The sequence below is a fragment of the Cebus imitator genome, unplaced genomic scaffold (genome assembly GCF_001604975.1).
Source record: "Cebus imitator isolate Cc_AM_T3 unplaced genomic scaffold, Cebus_imitator-1.0 Scaffold117, whole genome shotgun sequence".
Taxonomy (NCBI): Eukaryota; Metazoa; Chordata; class Mammalia; order Primates; family Cebidae; genus Cebus; species Cebus imitator.
The window spans coordinates 717,944-729,384 of NW_016107432.1; the positions used below are offsets into that span (position 1 = coordinate 717,944).

Sequence of the window (11,441 nt, forward strand, 5' to 3'; positions counted from 1 at the left end):
AAAAAAAAAAAAAAAAAAAAAAAAAAAAAAAACCTAAAACTACATGTAGATTTATGGCTCTTATGCATCTATATTTACAAAATAAAAATTGAACATTACGAAACCAACACAATTAAAATAATTAAAGTTTAGCAGACAAAAGATATCATTTTGCTGAAACTAAATCACTACTCATTGAGAGAACCAGCTACTAACTATAGAAGCCTGAATCTTTGAAGCTGGGCTCACCTGTTCTGTGGGCCAGCTGACGGCTTGTTTGTTGGCTACCTTTTGTCTCCAATTAAACTATTTGCAGGCTTCATTCCTGCTGTATATCTACCCCTCGTGGCTTCATTTATTTGGCTTTCTCTTGAGCATACCCATTATGTGTTGTTTCTCATAGGCTGAGATAATTAAAGTTCTGGTACTTGGTTCCAGTATGATTTTAAGTACAATGCAAATGTTTTGTGCAAAGGGCCAGATAATAAATATTTTAGGTTTTGAGGGCCATACTGTCTCTGTCGCAACTACTCAACACTGTAGTTCTAGCATGAAAGCAGCCATCAACAACAGTAAACATCTAGGCATGGCTGGGTCTTAAAAAGTGTTAATTACAAAACAGGTGGTAGACTCTATTGGGCCTGAGTGCTGTGTAGTTTGCTGAACGCTCATAAATGTAAGTGCACAATGCTGAAATCCTCTGGCAGTCCTGAAATATGAGCTGGTCATTCAATTTTTTTGCTTTTCTGTGTGTGTTTATTTGTTTGCTTGTTTGAGATGGGGTCTCCCTCTGTCACCAGGCTGGAGTGCAGTGGCTCAATCTTGGCTCACTGCAACCTCTGCCTTCCGGGTTCAAGCAATTCTCCTGCCTCAGCCTCCCAAGTAGCTGAGACTATAGGCAGGCACCACCACATGCAGCTAATTTTTTTTGTATTTTTAGTAGAGATGGGGTTTCACCATGTTGGCCAGGATGGTCTCAATCTGTTGACCTTGTGATCTGCCTTCCTCGGCCTCCCAAAGGGCTGGGATTACAGGCATGAGCCACCGTGCCTGGCCTCTGTGTTTGTTTTTTAAAAGCTTAGGGATAACAACATATATATAAACTTCTTGTAGACACTTGAGAATATAACAACAAACCCTCAGGGGGCCACAGATCCTGGGTTTGGGAAATACTGTTTCCAAATAGGCCATGCTCAAAAATAAAATTGCCTTGTATTCAAACCGGGAATTAAAGAGTTTGCTAGTGTCAGCAGGCACAACAGGACCCAGAGGTGGAACGATGCCCATGAGAGGGAAACATTTTTCTTTAGGGGTCAAATGATTTGTGTGCAAGATAGAACAGAGTTATGAATGGACCAGAGAATTCAGCACTCAGGAGAGAGTAGAGATTAGCCATGAAGAACTTGGGTTCTTCTACTGCTGGATTTGCTACTGACTTATTGGAAGTGTTGGATGAGTCTCCTACCTCTCTGGGTTTCAGTTTTTCCATCGCTAAATTGAAAGTTGTACCATACATCCTGCCCACTATTGAGGATGGAGGTAAGCATTGGATGAGATGCTGTGAAAATCTGAAGAAATGGTCAAGTGCCCAAGGATGATCAAAATTGTTACTAAGAGTTGAAAGCAGCTGGGTATGAAGGTTGATGAATTTTTCAGGGAGTGTTGCTGGCAGTCTACAAGGCAATTGGAAATCTAGTGCTCCTGAAGCACAAGTTCCAAAACAGCACTTTTGGGGGATTATGAAGCAGCTCTCCAGCTCCCAGCAGTGCAAGCGATTTTTGGACAGTATTTATGCAGGGTAGCCTTGCCTGTCTTCCTCCCAGAGGCCAGCTTGACATTGCCTGAACCTCGCAGGAAGTAAAGCCTTCTGTGTTGGGGGAGAAGTTGCCAGTGTGGCAAAGCTCAATCCTGCAATAAGAGAAGAACGAGCGAGCTGCTCTACAGGGGTCTCAACAGTGTCACCACAGTCGGAACTGGCACTCAGTTCCAAAAGTTCAGAAAGTCAGTTGTATTGTCTACTCAGAGTTTAATCTATTCTAAGTGATTCATCCACATAAGCCAAGCCCAGAGAGCCTGATTTATAAAATGCATCTCCAGCAACTGGAACTCTTGTATCTAATCTCAGGAGGACTTCCTTGCACAGAATAAACAATTTCAGCAAGAAAATATTACTCAGAAGGTTGCTTGGTAAATTGGTGTAATAAGAATCAAACAATTGTTATGTGTAGTATCTGAAATTCAAAATTTCCTGCGAATTCTACATTTTTACTTGTTTGATCTGACAACTGTAGTTCCTTCTCTTAAAGCACATGTGATCTGTACAGATGTTAATCACATAAACAAGTTTATGATTACAACTTACAAGTGGCATGAAGGAAAAATGCCAACATAATGAACAAGAGTACCAAGGAAAACCTAATTTAGAGTAGTGGGGTCCAGGGAAGCCACTCTGATTCAGGTTAAGGGGAACAGAGTATTGCAGAATTGAGGAACAGAATGGATGTAGTGTGTAAAGGAGAAACTGAACAAGGAAAGCATGTTTGGAGTCCAGTATCCTTTGGAGATATGCAAGACGAGGTTAGAGATGCAGGCAAGGACACAACTACACAGGCTTCTGTTGTCCAGGTAAGTGTTTGGCCTTTTCCCCTCTACCCTCTATGCAGTAGAAAGCCATGGTAGGGCAGAGAAATGAGAATAGTCTCCATTTTAAAAGTTCATCTGGCTATGGAATGGATAATGGGTTGGAGGGGGCAAGAATGAGAAAAGTAGTGACAGGAAGCTATTATGGTGTTCCAGGCAGGAGATAAAGGTGGCTTGGATTCGAGTGGTGGAAGTGCAGATGAAAAGAGTGAAAAGTTTTGGTATGTATTTCAAGGGTAAAAACTTTGGCCTTGAATATAGCCTGGATGTGGGGATTGAGGCAGAGAGAAGGATGAATGACTTCCAAGTTTCTGGCCTCAACACTTGGGCAAATGGTGTTGCAGTTTACTGAGGCAGAGAACACTGAGAAGGATCAGTGCTTTGGATGTGAGAAAGAAAGTGAAGAAAGTACCGGCAAGATTTCACTATTGAATATTGTTTAAGAGATGACATCCTAGTGGAGATGACAAGAAGGCAGCTGAAAGTCGGAGCTGACAGGTCCGCACTGGAGATAGGTAATGTGGGAGTCACTGACATACATGCAGAGGCAAGAAAGATTTAAAAGGATTCACTATATGATTTTATAACAGATGTTTGTTAATTGGCTGGCTTTGTAAACATTATTCTATAAACAGCTTTCTTCAATTGTTGAACCAAATATACACGTATGAAAGAGTGATAGGTCTCTGATTTCATACTGTTTCTTATTAGGTTTATTTTTTTTCAGATTTGATTTTATATACCCTTATTGAAAAAATATGGATAATGCACAAAAGCATTATTCACATTTTGTTGTCCTTTCTTTTGTCCCTATCTCTACTCCCTAAACAAACTGTTCTCTTTAAATGTTCAGCTTATATAGGCCCCCATGTATTCCATAACATCATGTTGTATACCTTAAATATATATAATCACATTTATTTTTGTTGTTGGTGGTGGTGGTGTTTTTTGTTTTTGTTTTTGAAATGGGGTCTCACTCTGTTGCCCAGGCTGGAGTGCAGTGGCATGATTTCACTGCAACCTCCACCTCCCAGGTTCAAGCAATTCTCCTGCTTCAGCCTCTCAAGTAGCTGGGATTACAGGGACCTGCCATCATGCCCGGCTAATTTTCATATTTTTAATAAATACAGGGTTTCACCATGTTGGCCTGGCTGCTCTCTAACTCCTGACCTCAGGTGATTTGCCAGCCTCAGCCTCCCAAAGTGCTGGAATTACAGGCATGAGCCACTGTGTCCTGCCAGTCTCCTTATATTTTAAATAGGCTTCCTCTCACTTTTTTTTTTTTTAACTTTTTAATTGTGGTGAACTATAAATGACATAAAATTTACCATTTTAATTGGTTTTAAGTGTATAATTCAGTGGCATTAATTACATCACAGTGCCATACAACTGTCACTACAATCTATTTCTAAAACTTTCATTACCCCGGACAGAAACTCTGTAATAATTAAGCATTGACTTCCCATTCTCCTTTCCTTAGCCCTTAGTAATCTCTAATTTACTTTCTGTCTCTATTAATTTGCCTATTCTAGATATTTCATATAAATGGAATCATACGATGCTTGTCCTTTTGTGACTGGCTTCTTTCACTTGATATAAGGGCTTCCAGGTTAATCTATTCTGTTGCATATATCAGAACGTTATCCTTTTTTATGCTTGAGTAATGCATGTACAAACCACATTTTGTTTATCCATCCATCTGTTGACAGACACTTGTGTTGCTTCCACCTGTTGGCTATTGAGAATAATGCTGCAATGAACATTTGAATACATGCATCTACTTGAGTCTCTGTTTTCAATTCTTTTGGGTATATATCTAAGAGTGGAATTGCTGGGTCATATAGTAATCCTATGAAACTGCAAAACTGTTTTCTACAGTGGCTGCAACATTTTACATTCCCACCAGCAAAGTAAAAGTGTTCCAATTTCTCCACATTTCTCTCACCAACACTTGTGGTTTTGTTTTTTAAGTTATAGTCATCCTAGTAAGTGCAAAGTGGTGTCTCATTGTAGTTTTGATTTCCATTTCCCTACTAATAATGTTGAACACTTTTTCATGTGCTTATTGCCCACTGTGTATCTTCTTTGGAGAAATGTCTACTCAAATCTTTTGCCCATTTTAAAATTAGTTTGTCTTTTTGTTTTGAATTTTAGTAGTTTCTACATATTCTAGATAATACACCCATATTAGACATATTGTTTGCAAATATTTTCTCAGTTTCTATAGGTTGTGTTTTTACTTTCTTGGTAGTGTTCTTTTGTGCATTAAAATTTTAATTTTGATGAAGTCCAATTTATCTATTTTTGTTGTTGCTCATGCTTTGGGTGTCATATCTAAGAATCCATTTCCAAATCCAAGGTTATGAAGATTTGCTCCTACATTTTCTTCTAAGAGTTTTATAGTTTCAGTTCTTATATTTAGGTTGTAGGTCCATTATGAATTAATTTTTAAATGGTGTGAGGTAGGGGTTCAACTTCATTATTTTGCATGTGGAAATCTAGTTGTTCCAGCACCTTCTCCCCACACTCAATTTTAATTTAAATTAAATGGGGAAAATTTGCAACTTTCCAAAATTATGCCCAATATTGAGAATATTGAATATTTTGCTGAAAATATTTTATTAATTGACTTTTCCAATCTAAATTCCTGTGAAGTTAACTTTGCTTCTTAAGAAAAAGAAGAAAGTTATAGGATAATTGGTACATTTGAAACATTAAGAGGAACTCTTAAAAAATTGGAAGTGATGCTTGGCAACTTAAGAAAAGGGATAAATTAAAAACAAGGAGAGAACCTAAAATTGCAATTAAGAGATTATAAATAGTCTAGGCACTGTGGCTCACACCTGTAATCGAAGCACTTTGGGAGGCCAAGGCAGGCCGATCACTTGAGACCAAGAGGTCAAGACCAGCCTGCTCAACATGATGAAACCCTGTCTTTACTGAAAACATGAAAATAAGCTGGGTGTGGTGGTACTTGCCTGTAGTCCCAGTTACCTGGGAGGCTGAGGTGGGAGAATCACTTGAATTTAGGAGGCAGAGGTTACAGTGAGTTGAGATCACACCATTACACTCCAGCCTGGATGACAGGGCCAAACCCTGTCTCAAAAAACAAACAAAAAAACCAAAGTGAATTAACATTAGAGTATCACTTCCCCACCAGAAATGCCATTGTCTTTCCATCAGCAAAAAAAATTTGAAAAATAGGGGCTGGGTGCAGTGGCTCATGCCTATAATTCCAGCACTTTGGGAGGCCAAGGCAGGCAGATCACAATGTCAGGAGTTCAAGACCAGCCTGGCCAATATGGTGAAACCGTGTCTCTACTAAAAATACAAAAATTAGCTGGGCATGGTGGCGGGTGCCTATAATCCCAGCTACTCAGGAGGCTGAGGCAGGAGAATCACTTGAACCCAGGAGGCAGAGTTTGCAGTGAGCCAAGATCATGCCATGTACTCCAAACAGTCTTTTTTTGAGACTCCATCTAAAAAAAAAAAAATTGAAAATAGGATGGACATTTATCAAATAAAAGTCATAATCCTGACATTTGATGGCATCATCCTCTGATTCTATTCAAAGATCACTTTTTTTAATTGCCTTTCTTTAGCAACACAGTCTCTTACCTTACTCCTACCTCTAAAACGGTACTTTCAAATGTTTTGTAACAATTACATAAATATCCTCTTGAGTAATATGGACAAATGCCCAATGATACATGTCATAGGGAAACATAATATCTTTTTTTTTTCCTTTTTAATCTTTGGGGCTTTGTTTTAATCATTCATAAAGACATTAACCTTTCCGGCAGGCTTAAGAATGCTTTTTATTTAATACAATTTTGTTTGTGTCCTGAAAACCAAAGATATTGAAGTATTTATTTCCTGGTGAATAGGGCATTGTGTACACGTAGCTTTGTTTTCCCTGAAAATACCTCTTAGCCTTCATTTGTCTTCTCAGGGCTCTAGTGTGTGGGCTTGCTCCATATGGCCTCCTCTGTAGGAGAACACGTGTTGTGCTCCCGACATGCGTGCTGTTGGAACAACATCTCAGTTTTCTTAACTCCCTGGTACCCCTCACACCATCATTTCCATGATTTTCTTTTGGCTGAGTCTATGCAGAAACCAAGAATATTAATTATTGCAATAAGAAACAGGACCTGAAAAGGCAAGGTTTTCACCTGAGAAATTATAAGGTAAATTAGTGGCAGGCCTGGAGCTCTAGCCTACATCTACTGGTTACGGCAGAAAGTTGAAGCAGTGGCTCTCAACTAGGGAGATTTTGTCTCCTCTGTACAGGGGACATTTGGAAATATATGGAGACATTTTTGGTTGTCACAAGTGGTAGGGGAGGAGTTTTGCTACTGGTTTCTAGCTGCTAGAGGCCAGAGACACTGCTAAACTTTCTACAATGCACAGGACAGCTGCTGAAACAAAGAATTAATCAACCCAAAATGTGCATGGTGCCAATGTTGAGAAACCATGCTGTCAGATAATGGAAATTGGACTTGAGCCCTGCTTTGCATCTTACTTTTTGACCTTGAGAAAGCAGCTTCATTTCTGAGTCTGCCTTTTCATTTGAAAAAACAAAATCACCATCACCATAAGATAAAAAGACAAAAAACAAAAACCACCTTTCAGAGTGGTTTTGAGAGATCACCTCAAAATCACAGAACAGAGTTCTGAGCATATCATGGGCCCAAGAAACAATGAATCAGGCCCATCCCATGGAGTTCAATAAGATGGAAGCACGCAGTGCCAGAAAGAAAATGTCACTGAAATGAAAAAGAAGGCTCTCCAGATTTTTATTAGCTTTTATTGGGAAAAGAGCAAGAGATGGGGAGAAGTTTAAGAGAGTTAAATAGCATCAGGGATGTACTAGAAGGGAAGGGGAGGAGATGATGAGACTGGAAATAGAACCTAGTGAGAGAGTTTTAGGAGTGACAGAGATTTCAGCAATGACCTACAGATGGATTTGAGATATACTTAGGAAGAATATGAAGAACTTTGTGGGCAATTAAAAAAGGGTTATGAGAGAGGAGTCTAGGAAGAATATGAGATTTCTGAGGGAAGCTTGGGTGTTGGTAATGCCATTCAATAAGAATGCGAAGGGCAAGGAAGAGAATAAATTCAGTTGTAGATGTATCCAGTTCAGAATTCTTGTGAGACATTTAGATGACGATCATGAGGCAGGGAGCTATGTAGATTTAGGGAGAGTCAGGAAGCTGAAAGCAGAAGTCATCCATGGGGATGAGTGGGATTTTCTAGGGAGAGCATGAAGAGTAAGAAAAGAGCAAAGGACCAAAGGACAGAACTCTTAAGAGCTGTACAATAAAAACGAAGAGGAAAGAATCAGGAGGAGTGAAACAACAAGAGAGGGTAGAGTGGTATAGAACACAAGTGCAGGCAACAGTGTCAAATGTCACAGGAAAATTACATAAAATCCAAGTGTCCAGAAGATTTGACAGTTGCACAACAGTGCTAACTTTTGCATAAATGTTAAGTATGATGATGAGCAGAAAAACTAGACTCATTGAGTTGAGGAGTAAATAACAGTTGAGGAAGTAGAAATGAGGGATAAAGGAAGAAAGACTGTCAGCAAGATAAGCTATGGAGATTCTGCCTGTTCCCCACTAAAACTGGACAACAGTTAAGCATATTTCTATGCTGAGAGGAAGGAGATGGGGGTGTTGAAGACCACAGAATATAGAACAGGGAAGACTGATAGATTAAGAATGGGATGTAGAGTTTGAATAATTATTTTGAGGCAAGAAGAGGGAGACTCTCCTTCCAAAGTGGGTAAAGAAGGTAAATTGGGTGTGGATATGTCAGTCTGGAGCATGAAGGAGCAGAGTTTATGTAAGTTTATATTGGACAGCTTCACTTTTCATTATCAAATTGGTGGCAAGCTGAGCTGCTGATATGGGATATAGGAACCAAGAGGAAGTAGGGACAGGGGCAGAGGCAGGGAATAAATCTTAAGGCTTGGGAGGGGCTTTAACAAATTAGAGAACATGAGTAGAGATTACAGCTTCAACAATCTGGCATGTGAAGGACATTTCAAGATACCAGGATCACTTTGATATTCATATCTAATCCTATCCTTATCAGTAACATGACCCAACCATCTTTAGAGAGAAGCAATTAACTAGAAAGATTTTGCCAACCACAGAATTGTTTGAAAATGGGGTAGAGGGTGGGGGGTGGATAGACAACCAACCAAATCTCAAATTAAAGTGGACATGGGATTAATTATGTCCATGGACCAGTTGTATCATCTCCTTATATGTAAGAGAGCATATCCTTTGGGATTCTTAGAAAGCCCTAAACCATCAGAGTTGTTATAATGTAGAAATTGTAACTTACTTACATAATCCTTCAAATAGTAGAAATGATCTGTAGAATAGAAATAAATGAATCCTGATGAAATGGTTTTATTTTGCAGAGTCTTGCCTTCTTTTGAGCCTAAGTCATGAGTTGGATGTTCCTCAGAGACCTCCTGAGTGGAGTAAATAAATACTCCACTGGGATTGGACGGATTTGGCTGGTTGTCGTGTTTGTTTTCCGTTTGCTGGTCTACATGGTGGCAGCAGAGCACGTGTGGAAAGATGAGCAGAAAGAGTTTGAGTGCAACAGTAGACAGCCCGGTTGTGAAAATGTGTGTTTTGACAACTTCTTCCCCATTTCCCAAGTCAGACTTTGGGCCTTACAACTGATCATGGTCTCCACACCTTCCCTTCTGGTGGTTTTACATGTAGCCTATCATGAGGGTAGAGAGAAAAGGCACAGAAAGAAACTCTATGTCAGCCCAGGTACAATGGATGGGGGCCTATGGTACACTTATCTTATCAGCCTCATTGTTAAAACTGGTTTTGAAATTGGCTTCCTTGTTTTATTTTATAAGCTGTATGATGGTTTTAGTGTTCCCTACCTTATGAAGTGTGATCTGAAGCCTTGTCCCAACACTGTGGACTGCTTCATCTCCAAACCCACTGAGAAGACAATCTTCATCCTCTTCTTGGTCATCACCTCATGCTTGTGTATTGTCTTGAATTTCACTGAACTGAGCTTTTTGGTTTTCAAGTGCTTTATTAAGTGCTATCTCCAAAAATATTCAAAAAAACTCAAATCCTCAGTGTGTGAGTGCCACGGCCTCAGATATGTTGAATGTGGTGGGAGAGGGGCCCCTCCCCTACTTCGGAATCATCATTCATGCTTGGCCATAAACACACTCCCGCTACCTGAAGCAAAGCTACTTGGTGACACACAAGGGTGTTAAACAAAGAAGACCTGCATCCCTACTCAGCAAGGCCTGAGCTGAGTTGGAAGACAAAGCATGCCAGCCTTAGTGTCATTTGGGAGGAAATTTTTTACATGGTGAGTATGCTGTCAGTTGTGAGCAGTAGACTGAGGTCTCATTGTTTTGTTGTGGGGTTCTCCAGTAGGTAGATAACATGAGTTGTTGTAGAACAGTTAATTGCAAATTAGCATGGAGAAATCTAACAGGATTCTTTTAAGAGCTTAGATTTCTTAGGAAAAAAAAGAAGAAAAAAAGAAAAAAACCCTGTGTCAATTTTCTGTTTTTTCTGTCTCATTACAATTTGTGCACAATGAACCAGAAAATATGAAAAGTGGCACATCAGACAAATGTGATGGCCTCCAAGCTGAAATGAAGGAACAGGCAATCTTTCCAAAGTGGCAGCCAAGGCCCCACTCCCTGTCCTACTCAATCTCTGAAAGGAGAAACTGTGGGATAGGGTAGCAGCCAGCTGGCGGCACACAGAGGCACATTCAACAGGAAGACCCTACCTGGGGAAAAGGCCACAGAGCCCAGGCCTTTTGTCAGTTCAGGGATCCGTGGATACAAGTGGACTAGGGCAAAGGAAAGAGCCGTCATTTCGGTGGTCTCCAAATTAGGTACAAATATTACTGGGAGGTATCCCACTTAAGCCTGAACCAGTAGACATCCAAAAGGGGCATTCTAGAGTTAGAGGGGAAGACAGGTCCCCCAGAAGGCAACACATTGATAGGACCGGAGGCCACAGAAAAAGAACATGCCCACTCGATAATTACTCTTCTATTTAACCAAAAAACATTGAAATACTTTGTAAATATTCATATTGTTGAACCTTTCATAATCAGGAATTCACTATGTACTGTATAGTATGTCACAGTTTACATATAATTTACTAGTATATCTCCTCTAGGACAGATAGTAAAATGTGTACTATGTTGTGACAGTGATGCAAGAATGTTTAACAAGTTCATCACTTGAAGAATAGAACTTTCTTTACTTTTCTATATTTGTCTAGATACATTCCCTTTGGATTTAATACACTAACATATGCACATTTCTCCAGAATAAAAATAAAGGTATTTTGCAATGCTCTTTGGCTGTCATTGGTATCTTTGCTAGACTGCAGTGGGTTTGATTATTCTGTGAAATAAAACATGTTCTGACAACTTTAGAACAGGATTGGCAACACTGCTTGGTAAAGATAGCTCAGCAATAATTATTCTCCCTTGGGAATTTAACAGAAAATCAGGGCATAAAAATGTAATTTTAACTGAAAACCAATTATGTTGTATCTTCCATGGCTTGCCCTCTTTGTAATATAATCTCATTACAAGTCATGCACAATGAAGTTTATCTGGGTCACTGCGTGGTCTACAGACTACCCACCAGCAGTGGTCATTATCTCTATCTTAAGGACTGTGTTCTAGATAACAGAGAGGAAGGTGAAATTTGTGGTTTACCCCTTTCTTCAATTTATACCACAGGTCTCTGCTGGACTTGAGCTTACCACCATGCACTTATCATTTAACATGAA

General features: G+C 39.6%; 1 protein-coding gene across 1 annotated transcript in view; it reads left to right on the top strand.

Annotated features, from left to right (window-relative positions):
* GJB7 (gap junction protein beta 7) overlaps positions 1–10,998 on the top strand; it is an 11,889-nt gene extending 891 nt beyond the window's left edge. Inside the window, exon 2 of the mRNA XM_017538916.2 lies at positions 9,058–10,998. Within this exon, the coding sequence (XP_017394405.1) occupies positions 9,083–9,889 (807 nt within the window). The 5' untranslated portion in view covers positions 9,058–9,082 and the 3' untranslated portion in view covers positions 9,890–10,998. The remainder of the gene's footprint in view (positions 1–9,057) is intronic.
* The last annotated feature ends 443 nt before the right edge of the window (positions 10,999–11,441 follow it).